At 40.9% G+C, this 26,706-nt stretch overlaps 2 protein-coding genes across 3 annotated transcripts in view; one reads left to right on the plus strand and one right to left on the minus strand.

Annotated features, from left to right (window-relative positions):
* Positions 1-17,394, minus strand: part of CFAP97 (cilia and flagella associated protein 97) — a 29,410-nt gene extending 12,016 nt beyond the window's left edge. The window contains exons 1-3 of the mRNA XM_041479778.1: positions 17,174-17,394; positions 6,375-7,247; positions 6,215-6,286 (exon numbers count right to left, since the gene is read on the minus strand). Coding sequence (XP_041335712.1) covers positions 6,215-6,286; positions 6,375-7,227 — 925 coding nt within the window. The 5' untranslated portion in view covers positions 7,228-7,247; positions 17,174-17,394. The remainder of the gene's footprint in view (positions 1-6,214; positions 6,287-6,374; positions 7,248-17,173) is intronic.
* Positions 17,395-24,067: 6,673 nt separating this feature from the next.
* Positions 24,068-26,706, plus strand: part of SNX25 (sorting nexin 25) — an 81,964-nt gene continuing 79,325 nt past the window's right edge. For both annotated transcript variants that reach the window (XM_041480052.1, XM_041480053.1), the window contains exon 1: positions 24,068-24,651. In XM_041480052.1, the coding sequence (XP_041335986.1) occupies positions 24,205-24,651 (447 nt within the window). In that variant the 5' untranslated portion in view covers positions 24,068-24,204. The remainder of the gene's footprint in view (positions 24,652-26,706) is intronic.

Genomic DNA, 26,706 nt, shown 5'->3' on the forward strand with positions numbered 1-26,706 from the left:
CAGTGCTTCATCCACACCTTTTATCACCTCACCACAAAGATAGCCCTTCCCACTTGTGTCAAGCAGAAAGAGACTCCATCCCACTTTCTTCCCTATGTTTTTCATTCTTAGCCTCATTATTATTTATTTATTCTTAATGTAGAAACTGACTTTACTACTGCCAACAGCTTTCTGGCAACTTTTGAGGTTGAGAGCTTGCTAACAGTCATAATATTGAATTTATCACAACAAAAGAGAAATAGATTAATACAGGGAAAGAATTAAGAACACCAGAAAGATTCTGTTGTGAAGTTATTCAGTGAAGCCTCAGTGGCCAACTGCCAAAACCCAGTAAATAATCTAGTGACAGACGGCTCAATTACAGAAGACGCATTAATTTTGCATCAGAAGTTCAGACCCAGTAAAACACATACAGTAGCAAGTGTTTTTTCAAGGGGATGGAATGAAAATACCAAACTAAAACTCTCCAAGTTCCTTAAATAATCTTTTTATTATTAGCCTTCTATATGACCCAAGAACCTGTCTGAAACTTCACAACTAGCTTTTCGCTGCAACACTGCTGCAATACACCAAAGCATTGGATCAGGTAACACAGTAAACGTACCTGGTTTGTTGTTCTTCAAGCTGTTAATTCATTTGAGTTATGTTATACTTTACTTTATACTCAGGAAGAATTTAATCTGCAAACACCACAGCAATGCAAACCATAACTTACCAGACCCTACCCATAGATGGTCTTTTTTAAACCACACAAATGCAACACTGATCTGCACAGGAACTGTGTCACAGGAGAGTCTAAAGTTGAGTAGAAAAATCAGACAACACAATGTGTACTGTGTTATTTTTGTGAAAGAGTACCACTAATACTACAGCATGCATATTCCTAACAAAACAGGCAGAAGAAATCACCGCTCCTTAAATGATGTTCAAATAAGTCACAGAAGCAATCTAGAGAGCAGCGGGGAAAAACTCCTGTAGGTCTCCCTGAAGCAGGAGTGACACTTCTGACCCCTGAATTTCAAATCAGCAATAATACTTGCTACTGCTTCCAGTGTCACCTAACTGAAAATCTGTGCAACCTGCCTCTGCAAAGCACCATTTATACAGCATCATATTCCTATTCTCCACACACTTGCTATGACAGAAAATTAGGTAATCCACAGCAGGGATGTACGTCCAATATGCACTGAATGCATACTACCTCTCACTGGCAATGTTGCTTTCATGGCAAAGACAGCAGGTGTCTAAGTGAGGTCAGCATATGCCCACAAAACCAGAGACAATTCACCACCAATAAGTAAAAAAAAAGGTAAGATTCCAAATGCTATTAAATACTGGGAGCACAGTTCATGTTATATAACTCAGGTGTTTGAGTTTCATAGTTATTTCAATGATTTATTCATCAATGCACCCACACTACTCTAACCACAAAACCTAAGTGTTTGAATGGCATACCTGAGTATTTTTGCAGTGGCCACTGACAACATGAGATAACACTACAGTTTTAAGGTTATGATTTAAGTTTCTAAAGAGTTTGTAAGTCTTGGAACAATGAAATACGATTTACCTATTATATACAGATTCTATCAGTGGGCAATTAGTAATTTAACTAAACCACTAGTTACTTTCATTGTCAGTCAGACCTTAAATAAAATTTGGGGTGGATGACAAATAAGCAGCAGCATTTGCATAATGACTTGCACAGTGTGCAGCCTACTTCCCATTTGCTGGTAAGCAGGAAAAGAAAATTCCCTGGTATTCACAGGATTTCTATGAAAGCTGGTTTCCATGGAGAGATACCTGACTTTTTTTTAAGCCGTAAACAAGCTGTTCATTGCTTTTAACTTCTAAGCATTGAAATAACCTTGCAGAATGAGAAAGGCCAAACCTTATATAAAATACAACTTATAATTAGCAAGTCAAATGCATTAGGACAGGATGATACAGCCATCCTAACAGTATTAAGGCTAAAATCAAAATAATGCATGTTTCAGTGTATCTTTTGCAATCCCAGTATAAATTGCTTCAATGCTTACACCTGACTGATATTTTATTTTATATTGCTACACTACCACACGTGCAAAAGGATTACATAAATCACAGTGCTTCATCAATACGTAATAGTTTAAGAATGAAACTATTTTCCTGTGGTACCTATAAACAAACACTTCCTATAAGATCCATTATTGCAGGCCACAGAGCTCTTTAAAAGGGATTTTGGAGAATTCAAGATTTGGTGGGTTTTTTTAAGAAACGGAGAATGTCCTTTTCAGGTAAAAATTTCCCTATTTAAACATGCTTAAATAAGGCTGCTAGTTATTGCTCGATATCGTGAGAAAAATATCTTAGAGGTGCTGGACTTTTTTCCCCCATAATTACAAAGTTTCTCATGAATGTTGGGGAAACCTGTATCTCTCCACAATCTCACAGATTTTCAATCTCTTTTCAAACTCTAAATATATGAATAAGCTAGCAATTGGTCTTCTACCTCAAAACGATTTTCTAGGCCTGTGAAAACCAAGCACATGAATACATACACATACAGAAAATTAGTTCAAACTCTGAACATACACACTAAATGGAATTCCTTAAAAAAAGCTATATATGCTTAGTTCAACTCTACAGTTTGGGTATGTGTATACTGCACAGTCTACTTTAAATTTAGATACTGCTTAGCTGCTTTTTTTACAAATACACTATTTAGGCATCAATGAGCACACAGATAACATATCCCTAAAGAGAACAAAGCTTCAGTTATCAAAACTTCTTCTATTTCCTGAGTGACAAATTATAAGAAAAAAAAAAGTTAAAGTGATTGCTTCATGTTCAGTTGAAGCTGCTATTTCATTTTCTACAATAGATTTCATTCAGAAACACAGAGCTTTTACTTTCATAATCATGATATTTATATTACAGAGCTTTTCACAGAGGAATCTCTATTTTAAAAATCTAAGGCACAGAAGAGGCAAAAGGATTTATCAGCACAGAGGTCAGTGAGAGCTTCAAGGACAGAACTTCAGCCTGTGGCAAACTGCCCTACTTACCCCACCACACCACCTCCTCAAGTTAATAATAGCTAATACCATGGATTTACAGACTAATTCTCACAGACACTTCTGTAAAATAAGCAGGTATCAACCCCATTTTACAGAGAAGAAAACAAAGTACTAAATTCATTAGAACTGTATATACCTCATGCTATCCCCTTGTATTGATACCAAACAAACTTAGACAAAGAGATACAGAGCAATTTTAGCAGACAACTCTGTTCTGGACTACAGAAACTATGAGATCTACCTAAAGAGAGTGCAAATCTGTAGCATAATGGCTTGAGATGATGAGTGCTTAGTTCACACTCATATGCTTAACTCATCTCTTCATCTGCATAATATAAATAGGATCAAGCAAAATAGCATCAGAAAATTTTCCAATTTATTTTATTCCCAGTTTTCTAGCATGGTGATTTATGAAATTACCTTCAAAAACAATCTTTTAAAATCTATTCCTTTGCCTTGCCATACTTAATTCTCTTTTTGTGTTCAGATTACTCAAGAGTACAGCAGAGGAAATAACTTTCACATTTTTTATTAGTACGGGTTTAGAATATTGCTTTCAGTTATTAATTTTCTGAAGTACTTTCAAGGTTTATAGCAAAGTGGAAACACAATGGAATCACAAAACAATTACATACAAAGATCTATATAACATCATAAAACAACAGAAAAACTGTACCTGAAAATTTATAATCAAGCCTCCTATCAGCACTACCTACCTAAAACCAATCAAAGAGCAATATAGAGCAGGGAAACTGAGATTTCCAACTAGAACTACGTTAGTTATGAGAGTTTATCTTATTAAGAAATGCATAATAGAAAATTTGGCTTTTATCAAGAACAAGCATAGCTTTAGGAGTTGTAAAGGCAAGATAAATTTTTGTCTAATACAATTTTTAAAATGCTTACAAATTAATAGTTTTTAATATGAGCACAAGTACATAAAAGATATATAATGGAAAAACTTTTTCAATTACTTTCAAATGTAACTGCAACAGTTTCTAAATTAATTCTGCTTTAAGATACACAAATCACCTTGTTGCCTCTAATAACCAGACTCTTGTGCTAGTCCAAAACTTGTCTGAGCAATTTTCTTTTTTTTTCTTGCAATTCTTTTTTAAATAAAAGAGATTCCAGTCTTCCCAAATGTATGCACTGGTAATGTGAATAGTCATACAAAATTAATTACTGTGTGCCCCATAGAAACAACATAGTAACAGATCACGTGGAAATTCTGCAAGTGTCTGGGGACCTTGGGAAATTAAACTTGTATAACTGCTGTAAATGCTTGGGTCCAGCTACATTACAAGCATATTTGAAAAAAAAAATTAAATAAAATGCTTCATCAGTATAAAGTACTGGAAAAATATTATGCTTTAAAACCAAATCATGATTATTTAATTTTTTTTCATGCACTCAGGTCTGGGTTTGCAGTGTTCTCAATTGAAGCAACATTTATGCCTGTGCAGTTCTGATGAACATTTAATGGAGACTAGCAGGTGGTGGAAAATTATTTGCACTTTTTTTTCCCTTAATGTGTATAAAAAAATCTGCAAGTAATAACTCAGAATAAGATTAGCTCCTATTTTCCCAGACTACTTAATTTCCACCATTAATAATTCTGCCCCATTTAAACTTCAAAATGGCCAAACTAATTAAGCTATGTTGTGCTTGCAGATTTAGAGAGGCACTTGGGAGTAATATACACATTAATCAGGAACATTAGCTGCTATACCATATGAATTCTACTTCTCATTATCTTTATTATTGTTATTTAGAACTGGTTTTCAGTTTTGATAAAAAAGCTCCTCTCCCCAACATAGATTCATCTCTGAGAAAACCTACTCTGAGCAATAACACCCATTTGTTTTAGGGATGAGATGAATCCATTGGTAATCACTGGTTATTAAATAGCTTCTTGCTAACAGGGAACAGATAAGGACATAGGACATCATAATTTCAATTGCATAGCAACAATTCTTCTATCATAATATCAACTGCCAAGCAACAGTTCTTCTGACATCATGTTCTGACAGCTGGTTGGAATTGTTTCTAGTATGAAAGAATGACTGAAGCACAAGGACTGTCAGGGATGAGAAAAAGCTCTACCTTTCTTGATTGCTGGCATGGCTTTTCTTAACATCAGAAAAATTTCCAAGTAAAATCCTCGGTTTTTGCTTATAGGCAAGTTAAACTATGTGTACAATACATTCTAAATCCTTATTCACTAGAAGCTCAGTCTGGCAAGGTGCAAAGTGAAGAAACACAATACACGCAGTTTTAGTTGTGCCAGGCTTATTTCAACACTGCCAACCTGGCTTGGAATGCACCAGACCTAAACTGCAAGAGGCTTTCCTCACTTGAGATCGGCAGATTTCTTGATTTAAGCCTTTTTTAATCCACAGATTTTAGTACTGAGAACTCTGGGCCATGAAAACAAATGCAAAAGCACCATGTAGACCCCAAAATAAGCACATGAGATCATCCAGGGCATTCTTACCCCATATAATGAAGGTGTGCAATGAATGCAGAGAAAGAGATTGCAAATTTTCTCAGGCTTCATCATTAAGATTTTTAAAGTCTATTAGCCAGAAGCAACCACTCAAGTTTTAGTACAGATTATCTGCTATTTTTTTTTTTAAATACCTTTATTCAACCTATGGTATTTTAGAAGTCAGACACCTAGCTCAGAAAAGAATTTCAAATACTTCTGTTTAATTATCAAAAAGGTACTAGAAGTTTAAGTACATGAATACCATTTATAATGCAATGAAATTTTGATTGGAGGTTGATAATCCAGACTTTCAAGAAAAACGTTGATGTTTTAATTTAGATATTAAATTGTGCCATAGTCCAGTACACCTTAAAATCCATGTGCAGTTTTATTGCTCAATTTATTAACATATCAAACCTTTTTTAGATTCACCCTGTGTATCTTACTTCTGTGTATATTATACCAATGCATGCTTCTTTTCTCTACTGCAGAATCAGTACTATTACATAGAGAAGAATTCAAAGAATTAGATCAACACCACTTAAACAGCAACCAGTTTTAAAAATACACATGGTATATGAAAATCCCACTCTCTGTGTATTAGAACACAGCTGTTCTCAACAAGTGGCAGATGCTGTATTTTGTAAAAAGAAAATTTAAAAATCACCTTTCAGAAGCTGATTCAGGTCCATGGCATCATGCAATACTTTTCGACTATATCTGCGATCAAACTCGGAATCTAATGAAAAAAATACAGATATAAGATTGAATTTCCCAGCCCCATAGGTTTTGCACATTTAGTGTTGTACTTAAATTCTCCAAATTACCATATAATTCTTGGTTCACATTTTCCTGTCTCTTTACTTTTAGTTTCTTATCATTTGATGCTACAAATTCAAAGGACTGGATAGGACTGATGTCTGGAGTTGACAGAGGTGTTACGTCAGTCACTGTGTCTTCAGACTCCTCCAGGTCATCACCAAGCTTTGGTTTTCCTTCTGCTGATTTCATTGCTGACTTGAATTTTTGTTTTGGAGACAGAAGAGCATGTCTACAAGCATTCCTTTTTGGGGAAGAATGAGATAAATCTGATAAACAGCTATCAGAATCTGTGTCAGAACCATCTGTATCTGAGCTTGAGGATGATGATGAGGAGGACGAGGAGGAGGAGGAAGATGATGACGAGCTGATAGTATATTTTTTGCTAGCCTTTTTTATGTTTGGTTGCTTAGCTGACTTTGGTCTAACCTGTTTTTTGCCATCATCACTACTATCTTCTTCATCTGTATAGTAATCTTCTTCACCTTCTTTAACTATTTTAGGAATTCCAGCAGGAACAATCTCCTCTGTTCCTCTATTTGCTGCAGGTGTTGCTCCAGATGTACCTGCATTCTCTGCAACTGGACAAACTGTCAAAGAGGAAGCATCTTCAATAGGACCTTTGCTATTTTCTAGGGATTGATCCCTTTGCAAATCTAACTGTTTTTCTTCACTTTCCTCCTCACAACACTTTTCATCCTTTGAATTAGAAACCAAATCAGTGTCTGCAAGAGTTGCCTTTGTACTTCCTTTCTCTATGCATTCACCATTTTCTTCAGCTTTCTTTTTCTCTTCCTCAAAGTCACTGTCAAAGAAGGCATGATCCACTTCACCATCTGATATGTCTTCAAAATGGTCCATAACGAAATATGAAGTGCCACCTGCAAGCATCAGAAAACATTTCCAAATATTTGTGTAAAAACAGATCCAAATACACTTTCAGTATAATAGTTTTGCTTCACTCTTTTAGCTCTAGTAATTTATAATTCTGCAGTTAATTACATCAAGTTGCTAGAGACAATTCCACAGTGAACTCAGTAAAAAAATTCAGTGCCACCTTACTGCACACAGCTCATATATTAGATCATACAGCTTTACTTTAAGCCAAGCCATTACAATTTCCAAACTATTACTTCTAAGCAAATTTGTCAAACACCCTTAATGGGTAAAAAATCTTAACTATTACAAACAAGAAATTAACACGTCTGATTTTTTCCCTTTAAGGTAGAGCTATTTGAAGCTAGAGCCACTTATGAGCTATCATTAGTTGGAATTTTGTATTGTAAACCTTGTTTGTATACAGTGATCACCATCTTGGCTAAAACAACCATACACACTGCAGACTTTCAGTGCTTAAAATTAGGAGAAATTTCAATTTATATCAAAAGATCCATGGCTCCAAGGTTAAATTGTGACAGATGTGGGTGTGTCAGTGTCCATGTTTTAGTCTGGACAAGGAGCCTGCTTTTCATGACAGTCTTCTGTAACTCATACTCCACAGTACAGTAGAGAAACTTAATTCTTTCAGATGAACCTAGTCTTTAAAAAGTGTGATCCAGGCCTGAAACCAGTGCATTTAAACCAGAAGTTACCATTCAGTCCATGGGTCCAGATCATGGCTAGTCCAAATATATAATACTGCAGACATCACGACCTCAATGTTAACCATTATGTTCTACAAATCTGCTTCCATTATGTTCTAGTTCTTACAGCATTTTATGGTGTTTGATTTTATGCACGTGGCAGGAGGATACAAAAGTTTCCACTCATTAGTAGTATATATATATAGGGTTAAAACAAAAAAAAAACAACCCAAACACCCCACAACCAAACAAAATCAGCCAGTATCAAAGACTCATCTAGCCAGAGGCACTTTTCTCCTACTCTTTACAACAGATTTCACTGTTGAAATAATTTAGTAAACTACAATCAATAAATATGTAACATTCTTTAGACCCAAAAAAATCAAACATGAAGACAGTGGTAGCAACCATGCAAGGCCAGAGAACCAGAATATTTCACAAGATGGATGGTTTCCATTAAACTACATATAGTTTGTTGCCATGGCAAACAAAGGTGGAAAAAAGGAATTTCCAGGAAAGGTTCTAGCTAAAAATTACTTCAAAATACAGAATTTTTAAAGGTCACTCAGATATTTTGCCACTTCTCAAATAATACTGGTTTAGAGGAATTGAAAATATGCTCCTCAAATAAAAACATAAAACCAAAAGTCTGGAATCTCCTATAGTTTTAAGAATCACAAAGCCAAAGAACTGAAAAGAGACTCATTATAGTTAGATGTATAAAGCTGAAAACACTATTAGGCAACAAAGGCAGAGATCGATTTTCAGGACCACAAAGATAACTCCCTAAAGCACCTAGCCCTTCAAAGAGCAAGAAAACAAAGGAGTAAAACACTTTTGGAAACTTGCAGATATCCAGCAAGTTAAATTTGCACACAAGAACAGGCACTAGCCATCATGAAACACCACCCTGCTGCTTACAGAATACTTCCTCTGCCCCTTCATCCTGCCAGGGTGGTATATAGGAGACATCCCTCAGGACTGACTGCCTTGTTGGCCATGTCCCTGGCTCTCACTCACAGGCACTCAGCCTTATCATCACTATCCTTGAGCTCTACACAGCTGAAATACTCCCTAACATAGAGGGTCACCCCACCACCTCTCCTTCCTGGCATGTCCCTTCTGAGGAGCTTATTACCATCCGTACACCACTGTATGATTGTCATGGCACCACTCCAGCCATGACAATCACCCCACCACATTTCCGTGATGGCAACTACATCATGGTTATCCCACAGCACCATGGCTTCTGGCTCCTCCTGGTTTTTACCCATCTCGTGTGCATTGGTGCAGATGCACTACAGCTGGGCTATTGGTTCCACCCTTCCTGTCACTTCTTGTGATACCTGCCTTCAGGCAGCTTGTATAGCCTGCAATGTGCAACTATCATGTGAATTCCTGAAAGTTTTTCCCGAGCAGCCTCCTAAAAGGCCAATACCTTTTAATATATAAAAAGGCAGCTTGTATAGCCTGCAATGTGCAACTATCATGTGAATTCCTGAGTTTTTCCCGAGCAGCCTCCTAAAAGACCAATACCTTTTAATATATAAAACCCATGCACAATAGAAAAATAAAAAACAATCAGAAGAGTAACACATTATTTAAATTTAATTTTATACCTCATGTAATCTAAACCAGAAGGGAAAAAAACCTGTTAAGTATAGACAATGAATTATTTATTTAGCAAGTACAACTTGAACAAAGCCAGTTCTATGAAGAAAATTAATATAGGAAGTAGAGTTTAAAAATAAAACCCTTTCTTCTACCTGATGAAAGGCTTTTATTACTTAAGGAACTAGCATCTCTCTGGCTCATAACTAGAAATATTGTGACTGATTGGTAAAAGCAGGCATGTGGTGTATTTCACTTGTCTCTAACACAGCTTTGAAATAATGTTAGCACTGTTGTATACGTAAGAGCATAAGGGGCCAATTCAAAAAGGTTTGCAGGTGGGTGCAGACAAACTAGGATAGCTTAATATAGCTGAAAACTTTAGTATAACTTAAAATATAATGTTTTGTTGAGGTGCAATCACATCCATGTATTTTTAGTTCATGTAATGCTATGCCGGCAAAAGAGACCGAACTAACAGTATCTCATCAGCTACAATGTGTAGTCACACCACAGCTTCTCAGATGACTCTTTTGAACACAGTCTCTGACATGAGGATGGGATTTAACTCAAGACGAAAGGGCAGTGTAGAGCTGGCAAAAGGTGATAAAAGATAGCAACAAGCTTGTACATGCCTTTCCATTAATGCCAGCCAGGGAGCACACATCTTCCCACTCTACATGATTCAGGAACAGCTCACCGGCCAGTGGGCTGTTTCCTAGGAATACTGAGACATAACTGCCTTGCAGACAGCGACCACCAGTACAGGAGAGGTCATTTAGGAGTCTGGCCCTGCCCAAGGAGCAGCCGCCATTCCACTGACAAATGCGTATTTCACTTTGGTACAAGTCTCTAACAACTTTAACCTTCATCTTAATGGGAAACCAACATGCCATGTCTCTCACTGTCAATCATTCACAAACTTAAGATTAATTAATTAATTAATTAGTTTAATTTACAATAAAAATTGTAAACAAGAGGAAATAAACAAAGACATTATATTCTTGGATCCTATTCCACTCCTGCATTGAGAACGTCTGCAACAGAACAGGAATTTACTAAGACAATGAAATACAGAAAAGGTAACTTTGCTAATAAAGCATGCCTAAATCAATAAATTGGTTCTGTTTACAATTTCACACCCATTTATATACAACACAGAGTGTAATTTTACTTCTGTGAGAAATACAGAGTTCTGCTATACTGCCTGTTTTTAAAGCACAGAGTCAACAAGTGATATTCTGAAATTCCAAAAAAGCTGTCATTACAGTCAAATACTTACCATTAACTGCTAATTTCAGTGACCGATGTATTTATTTACAAAAAAACCACATGCTTTTTGTGGTTTTTTGCCATGGAACCCTCCAATACAAGCATGATCAACTCCAAAGAGCAGGCTGGCCATTAATTGTTTGCCAGATTTGCTTTTACTATAATATTTCTTCTCCCCATGTAATTCTCTACCTCTCACCCCACTTTTCTTGCAACAGTAACAATCACTTATTACCATAGCCAAGCACACCCTTCTGTCTCTGTCTCTTCCTCACTGCAGCTCTTCCTAGTTTAGGAAGAACTAGTTCATACCACTTTTTAATCCCTTCAAGCTTGACCCATTTAAGATCAAAAAGCAGCAGCCAAGCAGTCAAGGTGAACGTGCAGTCTGGCTATCAGGGTTTTAGGGACCCACACTTTCTCACCAGAGGGTTGACACACTGAGAGTCTGACTACCTACTGAGACCACATCCACATTCTCCCCAGCAAGAACAAAGACCATGCAGCTCCTGCACAGGTCAACCACAGCCTGCTGCTGCACTACCCAAAGAACAAGCAGCATTTTGACATCCTCCTCCATGTCAAAAAACAGATCAAGACCCTAATCACACTAAGCATATTGTGTGTTTTATCCCTACCAGCTGCAAATCTGCCAACTACACATCTCCTGAAATATTTTTGTAGGCAATGCCTAAGAGCAGGCCATTAGGCATGACTGCAATTTGAAGTATCTTCTACAAAGGTGGGATGGTACATAAAAGTCATGTAATGAGGATACAGACTTAGATGTGGGTTTGTGGTTCAACATATCCTGCCTTTTGAAAACATTTTTGAATGTCAGAAACTAACACTTACGAAGTACATTAAGTACCCGGTGAAAGATTTGAGGTATTTTAAACTTGTAAACCTTAAAGTTATCCACTAAATCTTTCACTTTTTAAAATGCATGCCATCTGAAAGTTGTGCATCTAAGAGTTCTGAAATAAAGAAGAAAAGAAAAAGAAAAATCAACATTCAGGTACAAGCAGTGATCAACTTTCTTAGCATTCTATTTTCATAATGAAGGAAAAGAATGATTTATATAGAGAGGACAACTGGGTTTTTTTCCTGATCTCATAACATAAAAATTTCTAGCATGCAAACAAACATGGTCCAAGGAAATCTGTTTTTTTCCTGTCCGGTGTCATACAGATTCCTAGCATGTAGGGACACCACACTCTGAGCTTGCATGTTATGCATCCTCTGAAGGGCCTAAATGCTTTCATAACATAATAAGATTCTGGTAATTAACGGAAGGTGAAAATGAGACCCTTAGACATCCTAGGGGCTGAATCAGAAATGTCTGATGTTACTGTGTGCATCCTGTACATTCCCATAAAGCATAGTACACTCAAGATGAGTCAATAGTATGTTTACAGCAACAAAAAAGAACAGACATCATCTTAGCATGTATTAAAAAACATGTAAAGCATCAGAAGCAGTATATTATTGTATTTAGCTCCAACATGGCACCTTCTGTTTTAGGGTTGAAAGTGCTTTAAATAAGACTTATACTACCAATGGTACATGTTCTTTATGACACTGAAAAATCTTCTGATTCTACATTTTCATTATTTCCCCTCTGGGATTCCTGCCCCAGGACTACCAAGTTGCCTCTTGTATAGTATGAGCTTGGGAGAAGTTAAAAATGCTAAAGGAACCACACCTGGCTCCCTCTCCCTCCCTTCCTCATTTCTGGCTGAAGCTTAAAAAGAAAACTCCAGCAAACAAACAAAAAAAGACAAATTTGAAAACATCTTGAAGAGAGCAATCAAAATGTTAGGATGAGAAAAGTTCTACTTTTGGGGGTTTCTTAGTTCGAAAGAGGGGAAACATAAGAAAACACAAGTCTTAAACCTGTGCAACAAACCACACATATTCAGCCCTATTTACCTGCTCTTAAATTAAAGCTTTCGTATTTGTTACTAAGAACAACAAAGCATGCAAAGGAAGAAACATAGCTCTTAGGAAACTACTTCCTTTAAGCAAAACCCCCAACAAATGAAACAACCAGTCTCTTCAGCCAATTTCAAGTAAGACTTCAGTTCAGCCAATGGGCACTAGAAAATCCTGAAACACGGTCAATTGCCATTGCCATCATGGTTAGAGCAAATGAAAGCACATAACCACCAAAGAGCCCCAGATAGCTGCTGGGCAAAGGCTTTCAAGCTGATGTACAAGGCAGGGAGGAGAGAGAACAGGCAGAAATGGGGGGGGGGGGGGGGGCACAAAAGAAAAAATATTTCCTCTTGAGCCAAAAATAAGCCATTCCCCTACTGTAAGAAGCTGCAATACATTATGCTGAGAGGTGTGTATCTGCAGCTCCAGGACTTCACTCATAGAAACACATTAAATATTTGTTTTTCAGGTTCTTCAACAAAGGTCACCTTGTGACCTCTTAAGCAGAAAGGCTGGGTCAGAAAACACTGAAGTTAAATGATGGGAGTGATGACGGCCATCAGGTCTGTCTAAACAGACCATGGCCACTCATTCATTACTGAGAATCCCAATAAAATTACTCACAAACCCTCTAAACCCATGAAGAAAAGAAGTAGCTTATAATTACAATCAAAAATAAAGACAACAAATCATATGCTGGTTAATAAAAGTAGCAGTAGCTTCTGGAAGGTCTTCCACTTGTACAAGCCCAAGTGACACCACCCACACTGAAGTCTCATGGGGCTGCTGCCATACAATTTCTCACTACTTGGAAGAGTCCCAACTCCATCTACCTCAAAGACTACAAGGCAGCAAGCTGCTAGGGGAAAACTGGTCACTGGTATTGATCTTTCCCAAAAATGACCCATAGCCTGAGTCTTTTGATAATACAGAACAGGTACAAAAAGCCCAGAAAAGGACAGACTCTACTGCCAGGTATCAATGGTGAAGAGCAAAGTAAAGGTCCAGCTTTGTTTTCCCACTCCTTCTATACTGGTACATACCTATGAAGAGTATTACTGTCTGATATCAAGATTTAAATTTGGGGGCAACATGTATTCAACCAGGCTATCCACAACTGAAGGGGGAGAGTCTGGCACAGCAGTGCCAGAAAATTGCATGCAAGAAAAACAACTGCTCTTATTAAAGCAAAGCTTCAGCATATCTGCCATGTAAATTCTGGAGTTACATTTGCCAGTCCTGAAACAGATGGCAGGACCAAAAGGAATCAAGTACACCACAAACTACTGATGGAGATAAATCATAGCAGATAAATCACAGCATATTTCTGAATATCAGGCCATCTCTACCAAGTGGCACAACACGTGAACTGTCTCCCACAATAGAAATGCCCATTGAACTAAAAGTGTTTTTCATGCTTCCAACATTATAAATTTAGTGTGCTTAGTGACCTGACTAGATAAATAGGTGCGTCATTAGCATTTCCTTTAACTGTTTGCATAGATGTGCTTCGACACACATCAAAGAGACCTCAGTTTCTGGAAGAATTTCCTTCATAAGGCCCTCCATCGTAAGATGTGCTTATTATCACAGTTTAAAACACACACACATACAGTTTTACAGATGTCACAATTACATTTTCCACAACCACTGAAAATAAGATGCAATTTTTAATTTTCAGTAATTATATTTATAGATAAGAGGAATAAGCACTGCCTGTTACGGATGAGCATGAGAAAGCACAGAAATTCAGTCACTAAATCAGTATAGAAAAACAGCTTCAAAAAATATCACTTAGGAAGAGTCTAAATATATTTCTCTTTCCTCAGAATGTGTGTAAGAGGCAAATGAGGTAAAAGCCTCTTGAGATAATCTCTTGCATTATATTTTTGTGACTTGTTCCTTTCTTCAGATGAGAAAACATCAAGTATGGAAAAACAGGTAAGATGTTGAAACAGAGGGCTGTATTAAATTCAACATAATACGGGTTTCCTGGAATTCCAGTGTTTATAATTACAATGAAACACTTCAAGAATCACAAGTACTCATTACTGAATTGTGACTTAAATATCAGTGGAAATTGTTGGATGGAAAATAACTCAGCCAAGGAACACAGATCACATTTTAGACTATGCCTTGATCAAACATAACATCAGAAAGCAAAGAATGAAACAGCTTTAAGAAACAGCTCTGGTGGAAGCAGTAAGGTAACACTTACTTAACACTTACAGTAAGGTAAGATCTGACTATCTCCCATGAATTTTGGGGGTACCTAGACTCACCCAGGATCCAGTTCGCTTTCAGATTCTTACATCTAAGCTTCAGGTGTAGTATTATGTTATCTGAAAAGGCTTAAAAAGCTTGTAGATGATCCTGTCACCTATGCCACAGCTGACCGCATGCTGCCCATCCTAGAGAATTTGCACTTTTAGGTGTTCCTGGGTTGAGCTTTCCAATTAGCCAATTGCATTCAAAGTCTCAATGGGCTCAGCAGTCCTGATGGCCCTCTGAGCCCATGTAAGTCTTATGAAGAAACACAGGGCCTTCTGAATGCCCTTCTAAAAACAGGCAAGCACAAAACCAGAACAAAAATCCCAGTAGGTCGTAACAGCTTTAAGTTCCAAGAAAAGGAACAGAATGTCCCTAAATTACTTGTCCTTTTCTCTGGTTTCTATCCCAAACCATTAAAGTATTACCTAGGTTTAGAAAACCAAAAGAACAACATATGCACTGCAGAAAAAACCAAACAGACAAAGCAGGAAGAAGTGTTGGAAGAGCTTGAAGCATTCCAGAAGCAGAGTTCAAAGCTCTGACATCTATATTTTTAAATGCCAATTATTTCACAAACCCCTTCTTAAGCTTATTTTTTAGCAACAACAACAACTTCATTTTAGTCTTCAAATAACTCCACTGAAGAATTTAACTTTGTGGAACTTTGTTCTCTCTCAAGTGACAATTCCAGCAATCACTTTCTCACCAAAAGAAGAGGATTAACTATTTTTTCAAAGAAGCAAAAATGTGTACAATGCATCCCATTCAATATATTGAGCACCTCACTACAGACAAAAGAAGGGATACAAAAGAAATTTAGCACTGCTATTTCTATTATATTCATTCCATCCCACAATGTTGTCCTGGTGTTTTTAGGAATGCTGCATAGAAATTTTAACCACATAATTTAAAAATATGTACATGTCCAAATGCAAACACTAGATTTTTATTTCTATTATATAGTAAGAATATAAAAGTGCAAGTATTTGCATACTATAATTAAACCAGTTTTCAAAAAACTGCTTGGAAAGGAAAAACTTCTGCCAGGCATAAAGATTATATGACTTGAAATTAAGTTGTGCCATACGCCATGCTGAACTACGTTTTAAAATGCTGTGAAAACTCCAGAAAAAAACCCCAAATTTCACAGACAACATATATTGCATTTTGTTGTAGCATCTCACTGAGTCTCTTCCAAATTAATTAAGTTCTCTGCTCTGCTACAGGAGCCCAGGTTTCAGAACTACCTTATTTATGAATTCCAACTTAATCCAGAGGGGCTATGAGATTTGGTGGCTAGTTATTTTTCCAAACCACAGCCCCACTTTGGGAGCCATTACTGCAGAACACAGCCCTGTGCTGGGCAGGGGGAGTTACACGTGAGTTCTGAGGAAAATGTGACTCCTGCGATGATTAACACCCTCGAGGAAAGCTGTTTGCAATAACCATTCCAAGCGACTTAATTCCCACCAATTAAGCCCAACCAAAACACCCCTCTGAACGCTATCTGGGCATCACTGCAACGCGTCTCTCGAAGTCCGGTAACTTTAAGGGCAGCGCACAAGACACCGTAACTCTCTCCCAAAGCCGACCACTACGGCGACAACGAGGGCCGGTGTCTCCGAACGGAGTCTCCCACCTCTTTTCCAATCTCCCCGAGGAGCAAATCGGGCAGGCACGGCACTGGTGTGGGGCGGAGCACACGTCTCAGGGCGGCACGGCCAAACTCTGGCAGCTCAGCGCCAGCCCCGCAAAGGCACGACGCGCTCGGGGGACACCTACGTGCGCGTCGCTCAGGCAGGGGCGCGAGTAGGAAGACAGCTAATTAAAACAAAATTATTTTTAAAATTATATAATGGTTAAAAATAATGCATATGTACACACGAACAAAACATGTCTCCCACCTTGTTTGGGGAAAAAATCACCGCAGACGGGGAAGGAACATGCCCATCGTCCCCAACCGCCCCCAACCGCCCTCCAGGCACCTTCCGTGACGAGGAGGAGCACCGCAGGCCCCACCAGCCGGCCGGCACCCCGCGGAAGAAGCAGCAGCGGCCGCTGCCGTGTCTCCCTTGGCCCCTTTCTCGCGGCTTTGTTGTGGTAACCGCGCAAGCAGCCGAGCAGATACTCACAGGCACGGAGGAGAGAGAGCGAGGACAGAGCCGGGGAGGCGGGAGCAGCGCAGCGCCAGGCCGCTCCCTCGCCGCCGCCCCGCTCCTGCGCAGCGCCGGCCGCCCCGCGCGCCGCCGGGCGGGGAGAGGCGGCGCCTCAGCGGGGCGGGAAGGGAGCCGGGCGCCGGGACCTCCCGTGGGAGGGGCCCCTCAGGCGCGGGATCTCCACAGAATCACGGAAACTAGGAGACTGGAAGAGACCTCTGAACCTCCAGCCTCTGACCGAACGGCACCGTGTCAACCAGACCACGCCACTAAGTGCCACATCCAGTCTTTCCTGAAACACCTCCAGGGACCGTGGGTCCACCACCTCCCTGAGCGGCCTGTTCCAATATCTGATCACTCTTTATGTGAAGAAACTCAGCCTAATGTCCAACCTAAGCGTCCCCTGGCGCAGTTTAAGACTGTGTCCTTTAATCCTGTCGCTGGTTGCCTGGGAGAAGTGGCCGATCTCCACCTGGTTACAGCCTCCTTTCAGGTAATTTTAGAGAGCCATAAGATCTCCCCAGAACCTCCTCTTTTCCAGGCTAAACAACCCCAGTTCCCTCAGCTCTTCCTGTTAAGACCTGTGCTCCAGACCTTTCCTTCTCTGAACTTGTTCCAGTGCTTCATGTCCTACCTGAATTGAGAGGTCCAGAACAGGACATAGTTCTCAGGTAGTGGCCTTAACAGTGCCAAGCACAGGGGAAGAATCACTTTCCTAGTCCTGCTGGCCAGCTGTTTCTGATACAGACATCAGTCCCCTCCTGCCCTTATTTGTTCTGTGGGAATGGGGCAGAGAGCTTGGATTCTTACTAAGGCCATGAGGCCCCAAGATGAGGTGACTGTGCCCCAAGTTGGGGTGATGGTCCCCAGGTTGCAGCAATGTTGCTCCAGTCTGAGGTGATGGATTTGTGTGCTCAGGTGATTGTGCCTCAAGCTGTGGCAGTGGGGTTCTGGGTTGAGACAATGGTATGCTAGGTGGAAGCAATGAGCCCCCAAGGTGATAGTGCTCCTAATTTAATTCCACTGAGATGCAGTGGGGCCCCAAGCTAAAGAAATAACGCCCCTAGTTGAGGTGATTGGCCCTAGATTTTGATCATGAGGTTCCAGGGTGACAGAATCACAGGCTGAGGTTATTGTGCCCCAGGTTAAGACAATGAGGCTCCATGCTGAGGTGAGAGTTTTTCATGTTGGGGTAACAGTGCCCCATATCAAGTTGATGGTGGTGCCTTGGGTTGGGATAATGGCATTCCTGGGTGATGTGCTGGCAGCCTAATAAGGACTGGAGGGGGACCCAGGCTGAGTGAACGGTGCCGAGGCTGAGGGGATTGTGAGCCACCTTAAGGTGATGGTGCCCCATATTAAGGCCACAGGACCAGAGGTCAATGTGATGTGCCCCTACATTATTGTGCCAGGGTTGCAGCACTGGGCGATGTATCCTGAGGAAATGGAAAGGGACAACTTATCTGGAGGACTTCTAGGGAAGCCTCATCCAAATATTTGAGGTTGGATCTGGACCCTTCCCCAAGCTACCTTGAATTTCAGTATAAACTGAAACTTCAGGCAGTTTCATTACTTCTGGCACTGAGTAGGTAAGTGGTGATTACCTGCTGGTGATCTGCCCCTGAGAAGTGGTAGTGTCCTGTGTAAGGATGGGAAAGCTTACAGCTGTTTCAGAGCTTAATAATAGCAAAGTTACTTTTTAACAATGAAGGAAAGAATTATGTGAAAAGAAAGACTTCCAGATTACTGATCCACATATTCAACATACAAAATTAAGCTTTACTTTGGCCCCATTGTTCATCAGGAAAGAGATTTAATGACACGATCACATTTTTTGCTGAGCATATTGAATTTTTAATTAAATCAGGGCTGTGCAGCCAAATCAACTGTTGTATATATTGTCCTATTTCACTTGGCACATACACATAGGCACGTATGTATGGGTGCATACACACACATACATACACATTTTTAAAAATACATGTAGCAAATGTGTCAGAACAATACAAGAAAATAAAGAAATCTCTTGAATAATACAACTGAACATGTCTAAGTTAACCAGAGTCAAGTCCTCTTGTGCTATACAATGTTTAATGCAGGTTCCACAAACTACATTGACTAAATTTTTATGCTTGTCCTGTGTTTCCTTCTTATTTTTCTGGCACCTCTCTCAGTTCACTGTTGAAATGTTGAATAGTGACAACTGCAGCTGAAATTAATGGAAACCGTACTTGGAAAACATGCTACAAAATGCTGAGCCTTTGCTGACCTCTCCGTGTGAGGTTCCTGACATTGGACACTGAATAGGTGCTTTTGCTTTTGTCATTTTTTCCTGTCTGTCAAATTCCCGACTGCAAATATGCAAAATACAACACCACTGTCTTAAAAGGTGTAGCAAAAATTGAAATCAGGTAATATTAGTGCAACTTACATATTTTATACATTTAAGATACTGAGAAGTATAACATCCAATTTCCATTTCTCTTGCTCTAGGATTCCTGTGATTGCTTCTATCAGTGTTATCCAGGTTTTCCTGGTTTATCACCAGGTTTACAAGTTCACAAGCAGTTCTTGGTTTTGTGCTCTGAACCTTAGAAATTTCTATAAACTCCTAGTATGACTGTAACTGCAATGCAGCACCACAGCAGTTATAAAAAAGCAAGTAATTAATTCAAAGTTGTAAGTATGCTAAAAATATAAACTACACAAGCACTATACAGACCTCTTTTTTTGCCTATAATGTAACATTTTTTTGTTTTAATTGAGAAGTCATAAGTTGTTTTAGTCCTTTTATAGCAATGGAAGTGCTAGAAAGGCTGACAAAACAGAAATCAAATGTGAAAAAGCCTACAGGAAAAGTATTAATTTTAATCTTGCCTAAACTTTTGAAAGTGCAAATTCATTGAAGTTTAAAGTTTGCAGTACTGTGAAGGGCAAGTTGAACAATTGTCACTAAAGGCAGCTGCAAAACTGTTCAAATCAGTGAGGTTTTTTCTAGGTTATGTTACAAAGATAAATTATACTTCTAGCTCAGAGGAAAACAGTGAAGATGCTGAATCCTCCCCCAAATCAGACATCATTTATCTTTTAAAATAAGTAATTGTCTTATCTCTGTAGGAAAGATATTTGCTGTAATGCTTGGATAAGGTAGAATTTGAATCTCTTTTCTCATAAACTAGTTCTATGACTAACTAGTTAGAGAAAGAGCCTATAGTAATCCCCAGTTCAGAAAACTGACCTCACTGAAGTCCTTTTGTCTTGTACAGAAAAGTAATTTTTAAAGTACAAAAGGGGAAGTTCAAATAACAGTTAGGTAAACTTGAAAATTGCTATTAACTTCAGTAGAGCTAGGATATCATCTAAAATATTAGGAATTGTTCCTCAGGTTGAAAATTAATAGAAACTTATTAAGAGCTAAAATAAAAATAATCAAATCTTCTTCTAGCTCTATGGATACACACTTGAGTTGATTTAGACATATCTAATTCAGGGTATGATGTGTAAATCCTAGCTAAAATAGGTGGGATTACTCATTCAGACAAAAAGTGGCTTTATGCATAAGCACTGCAGGACTAAATTGTTATTGCAGGTAGGTTTGGTTTTTTTATCTTCCTCTCCACTTCTGAGAATTAATACTGTAAGAAAATACTCTCTGTTTACACAGGACTATCAACATTATATGCTTTGCTTCAGGTTAATTTAAAAATTCAATTCCCTTAAGTAGCTTTGACAGTGGCCCAGGCAGTTTCCTGAATGCATTTGCAGTAGGTCTCTGTCTGGTTTCTTGCGTGGGTCTTAATAAAGATCCCAGAGCAGATCTTGAACTTAGTCCAAAGTCCTGGATATTCTGAAGTCTTTGATGACTAAAGTGTGCGCTGGGAAATGGATATTTGTTTTCTATTTTCTACCTGATGAGAATATAATAACTTTATAAGAAACCTTCTGGCATGTTGGGCCTTATCCAAAAGCTTTCAGACTCTGCAAGAATTTCTGCTGATTTTAATGGTCTTATATATTGAAAAAAACCCTGGTCCCAAAGCCCTTCAGTGAATCATCAGGATGTTTTACCACATAGTAATTCACATGGGAAAGGACTGCCATTGCAATAGTATTTTCACTGTTATAATATGATGATTTTTATCTTTAATCACATTAGACATGTTACTTAAATAATCGATTTTGGGTACTCTGTGAATTGTCTGAACTAGCATTTAAAAGGATTTTGTGCAATTTAATATCCACTAAATAGAACAAACTGTAATAGAATTATATATTTTATCTTACTAAGGACTAAGTTACTGTAAGGACTTTAGATCAGATTAAGGATCAGTGTCTCCTTTGATAAGTGACCAACAGGGGCCCTAAAATCACTTCATAACCACTTTTTTGTGATTTTGAGAGGAAATGCATTGTTTTGCAAACCTCTGATACACACAGGCAAGTATATATGGACACCAGACCATGAGACACTCTGAGTTAGGTTAGAAACAGCTTAGAAAATATTGTAATGGAGTAAAACATTTGTTGTAACTCAGAACCCTGACTAGCTCCATGCTGTTCTGTGCCCGTTTCCATTGCAGTTCTGCACCATGAACTGACACGCAAATCCCTATTACAAGTGCTGTTCCAGGGCTCTAACAGACTTTTGGACACCTGCACTATTCATGCTCAGTGTCCTGGCTTGCTTAGCATTGCAGACACTCAGGGAAGTTGGGTGTCTGGTTTTATAGATGCTACTTTATTGCACTGTAGGAGTTATAAGGAAATGTAAATACTCACAAGAACAGAGCATTGGTATTTGTTTCTTTTCTTCATCTGGCTAGTAGAGTAGTGGAGTTCATTTCACAGAAGTAACTTTTTTTTAGAGAGCACAAATAAATAAATCACTACTTCAACCTCTGCAATAATAACTGTGTTTAAAATGTAAAATTCAGGGCTTTTTTTTTTTTTTTTACACTTCAACTGACAGAGCAGTGCAATTTTTTTTTTTTTTTTTTTTTTTTTTTTTTAATACACTTCAACTGACAGAGCAGTGGCAATCTTACCAGCTGCTCACCAATACACTTCTATCTCTAAATGCTTCTATAGAGTTTACAGGTATCTATTCTTAAAATGAAGCCCATTTGCAAATGCCTGTAAATCCACTTTTGCATAGTGTGGCTGTAAAATGTGGAATATGTAAAAATTCTCTTAAGAAAGGATGCTCTTTTATGTTTGATCTTTGTATACTTTCAAGACTAATCAAGAAGAAGCGAGATGTAATCCTTGAAACAGATAGCTAAAAAGCAAGCTCTAAGTGATGTCCATGTGTTAGAAAAACAAATTACTTGTTGGTGGAATTGCATTGTTAATGTTTAGGGTTTGACGTGCTTCAGTGATCTCAGACCTAGGGGGAGGTTAACAAATCTTGGGGAAAAGGATGTACCACTGATGGTGGGCACAAAGAATGAAGAATTTATGGGACACATGGACATTTGGCAGAACTCCCAAGGTGAGGAAGAAACTAATAAACCTAACTCAGCAATTGTGCTGAAATCAGTTCAAATTTGATAAAAGGTAGTTCCTGCAGAGGGAGATCACAACCACTGATTCAAGGACCACTGACCCAAGAAATTCACCAAATCAAAAGAAGGCTGAGCATACAGACTGATTAGCACAGGAAACGAGAGAATCATTGGCCAGTGGAGGATACGATACTAATTAATAAGAGAACTATGAAACTTGTAGACAATGAACACTAATTCCTTTGTTTGCTAAGATGTATAAATAGTAAAAAGTTTTAATATTTGGTATGCTTGATTTGTTGAATACCACTGAGCACCCAAGCTTGCACAACTCTGAAATAAGTAGTTAATGTCTCTCTTGAGTGTGTAATTATTGGCTTGTTGCACACTGGGTAATGAAGCTGATTTTTGCAGACAACACTCTGATGAGATCAAGGCCTCCCAATCCAGCTGTGCTCAGTAGCTGCTATAAGCTGACAAATTTGGTGGAGCTGTAGCCGTGCCACACGTATGGCAAGATGAGCATGTGTCCCAAGCACAGCTGAAATATGGCAAGCCTTGTGCCATTCCAGGAACTTTTTCTCAGATCTACCACAAACAGATATAAAACATACAACGGAGGGAGGGTACTGACAGGAGGGCTGGCATGCTTCTCTTGGGGTGGTGAGGCTGTGGTTTTTTTTAGAATCACTGTTGTACAATTTTCATCACTGTTCAATCAACCTTTTATTTCTGAACTCCAGTAATTTATGACTTCCTTTGGCTGTTCAGAGGGGAGCAGGCAGAGGGGTGCATACCGCCCAGACTCAGGAGGGTGTCCGGATCTCTGAGATGCCGCACGCCAAGGCTTTTGTCCTGAGCTCTGGCTAGGGCCTCGATGACCCGGTCTGATCATGCCGGGTCCCTCTGGGCCTAGCCGCCGCCCTCCGAGCTACAGTCCCCGCGGCTGAGAGGCTTTCCCGTAGCTTTCCGCGGAGCCAAGCTCCGCACTGCAGCCGGCGAGGACTCCCCTCGCTTCGTCCGAGCGTACCCGTTTCCTGGCCAGTGCCTGGGGACGCCTCCAACCCCGCCCCAGCGGAGGACCCGGGTCACAACACGATACCAAGCGATGCAGCCGGGCCGGGCCCCGCCGTGGGGCGGTGCGGCAGGCGCACATGTCCCGGGCCCGCCCGCCCGGCAGGCACCGCCCCCGCCTCCGCCCCCTCCCCGGCCGGACACCGAGCGGCGCGGCGGGGCCTCCCGGCTGCTGCCACGGCGCTCGGCTCCCGCCGCCCAGCGCGGGGCAGCGCTGCCGCCAGAAAGCGGCCCGGCCGCCGCGCACCCTCCTGCCGCTGGGCATGAGCTCCGGCTCCCCCGGCGGCCGCAGCGGTGCCAGTGGCGGCGGCGGGCGGCGAAGGAGGCGGCGGCGGCGGCGGAGGAGAGGGGGGGGCCCGGGAGCGGCGACCTTCGCAGGGGGCTGCCGCGGCGGGAGATGCGCTTGCTCCCAGCGGCGCCAGGAGCAGCATGTTCCCCGGTGCCGACAGCGCTAGCATCACGGCCGGGCAGCCCGAGGCGGCGGGGGCCGCCGCCCCCGGCCCGCTGGGCTCGCACGGCCCCGGTGGCGAGACGCGCCGCCGCAGCGCCCCGGCGGCCGCCGCTGTGGTCGGCGGCGGCGAGGAGGAGGCGGCGGAAGACGAGGAGGACGAGGATCCCGGCTCATCCCGCTTCGTGCTGGCGGCGGGACTGGGGCTCCTGGCTGTGTCTGTCGTCCACCTGGGGCAGGAACGGGCCGAGGCGGGGGGCGGCGGGCCGCCGTGCCTGGCGCTGCTGCTGCTCCGCCTCGCCCTCTACGTGGGCTGCGCCGCCGCTGCCGCCGCGCTGGGCACCCTGATCGTCCTGATGTGCCGCGGCCGCCGCCGCCTGCCGCCGCCGGACTTCGCCGCCGTCGCTCCGGTCCGGCCGGTCGCGGGGGTGAGTAGCGGGAGGGGAGCGGAGCGGGCGGTGGCCGCGGCGCGCCCTCCCTGCCCGGCGGCGGGCGGGGGTGGCGCGGCTCTCGCTCCGCCGTGGAACGCCGCGCCACCCGAACCCCGTGTCCTGCTGTCCTGCCGCGGCCGCAGGAGCCTGTCCGCACTCTGCCGCTCCACGGGGCTTTAAATGGCAGAAGTTGTGTTGGAGGGTTTCAGGCGCACCGGAAAAATCAACACTTTGCTCCGAGAGAGACCTCCCGATTGCGGGAATGCTGGCAAGGTGGTTCAGTGTGTTCGTTCCACGGTGGCTGTCTCTCAAATCCTGTTCTGCTCCTCCCATTGGAATGTCAGTGGTAAAAGAGAGACTTGGTCGAAGAGGCAGCTTAGTGTTCCTCTAATGCGTTCTCTGAAGTCGGACCGCTTCAGATAGTGTTATCATAGTGCCATTTTGTACTCAAGCCGTTGCAGAGCTCTGTGCAAAAGGGAAACATTTTCGTTTTCTGTACATATTCCAAAATGTATTAGTTCACGAGCTCTTTGTAGCTCACAGGTTAGTATTTTTTGGGTTCTTCTGAATGGGACTGATAGCAGGAGGCATTTGGAAACTTTCCTCCCATCCACAGCCCTGTTCCCCATCATTCAGTGCTTGGGAGCTGATCCTAGATGAGCCTGAAAAACTACTGCTGAAAATTGAGAATCTGCCCACACCCCTACTTTGTAGTGGGTCACAGGGATGCAATGTTTAATGTTACAGCTGGCGACTCCAGCCTGGAGCCCTTGGCCCCTCACGGTGACTTGCAGGTGTGTTAGCACATGAGCTGCTGCAGCAGTAGACTGTACTGTGTAAATGCTATTTCCCTTCAGTAGTGTCAGGATACCTGAGAGCACTCTGACAAGGAGAAGGGAGGGAATTTGTGTCACCTGGGTGTGTAGCCTAGCTGTTCTGGTAACCCAGTTTGTTACATTTGGTACACGTACCCTTCTCGGCAGCAGTAAGTAACGCTGTCACGTATTTCTGGGGCTGCAGCCACTTCAGCTGAGCTTGCAGAACACAGGGGGTGCTGGCAGGGCAGAGAGCCCAACACAAATCACTTGCTGAAAAATTGTCTTTCTATCTTTTCAATCAAATTGCTAACAACCTGTAGTAATGGTTTATTCCTTCATTCTTTGAACTAGGAGAGAAGGAGCCTGTGTTTGGGAGCAATATGCTTTTCTTGGTCTGCATTTAATGGAAGTCGGCAGAATATTGTTGCCAGTAGGGATCATTTGGCTGGGGGTTGTTGAATTCAGTGAATAATACAACTTGGAAAGGTGCATTCAGGATATATGTGTGGCTCTGTCTGATACTCATTTTGTCTTATTGGTAGAATTTTTTTAAACATCGTCTTTGCTTTGAACACTCAACATCACACTCAGCTTTCTGAAGGAAGTGAAGAATAAATAATGTGTATGAGTGTTAAGGTGGGAAGTAAGAAAATGTAATGCACAAAGTGATAAGCAAAAGGTGGGTACAGCTAGGGATTGTTCAACTGGTTTTTGTCAGAGGAGTGCTAGGTAACAAGTGTGCTTTAGGTGCATAAGCACCTTCTAGTAAAGGACTGTATGCTTTTGGTTTTGGCCATACAGCTATGTTACACCAAACAGGAAAAATATGTAAATGGATCAATTAATTATCAAAACAACAATTCCTGTTGCTTTGAGATTTACAAGATTAAATGTTTCAGTGTTAATGCCATAGCTCCAGTGGCATTTATGTACTTCTATACTTATCTGAACATCTGGGTGAGTTAATTTACTTTTACATAGTACCAAACATGTCTATACATAAATTTAGTGATCAAAATCTCCCTGCTGCCACAATGAGGAGCAACTTTCAGGTTTGTGAAACAGCCAGTTTAATTTGGGAAACCAAGATTTGAAGGGAAAAAAAAAAAAGATTAATTTCTTGGTCTTCTCCTTTGTGAAGAATGTAAGCCTACTGAAAAACATAAGCCTATAGAGCAGCAGTGAAACTAGAACTGTCCAGAGACAAATAGCCGCTTCTGTTCCTGTACCATCT

This window comes from Pyrgilauda ruficollis, unplaced genomic scaffold, assembly GCF_017590135.1.
Source record: "Pyrgilauda ruficollis isolate IOZ18807 unplaced genomic scaffold, ASM1759013v1 scaffold5, whole genome shotgun sequence".
In the NCBI taxonomy this organism is placed as follows: Eukaryota; Metazoa; Chordata; class Aves; order Passeriformes; family Passeridae; genus Pyrgilauda; species Pyrgilauda ruficollis.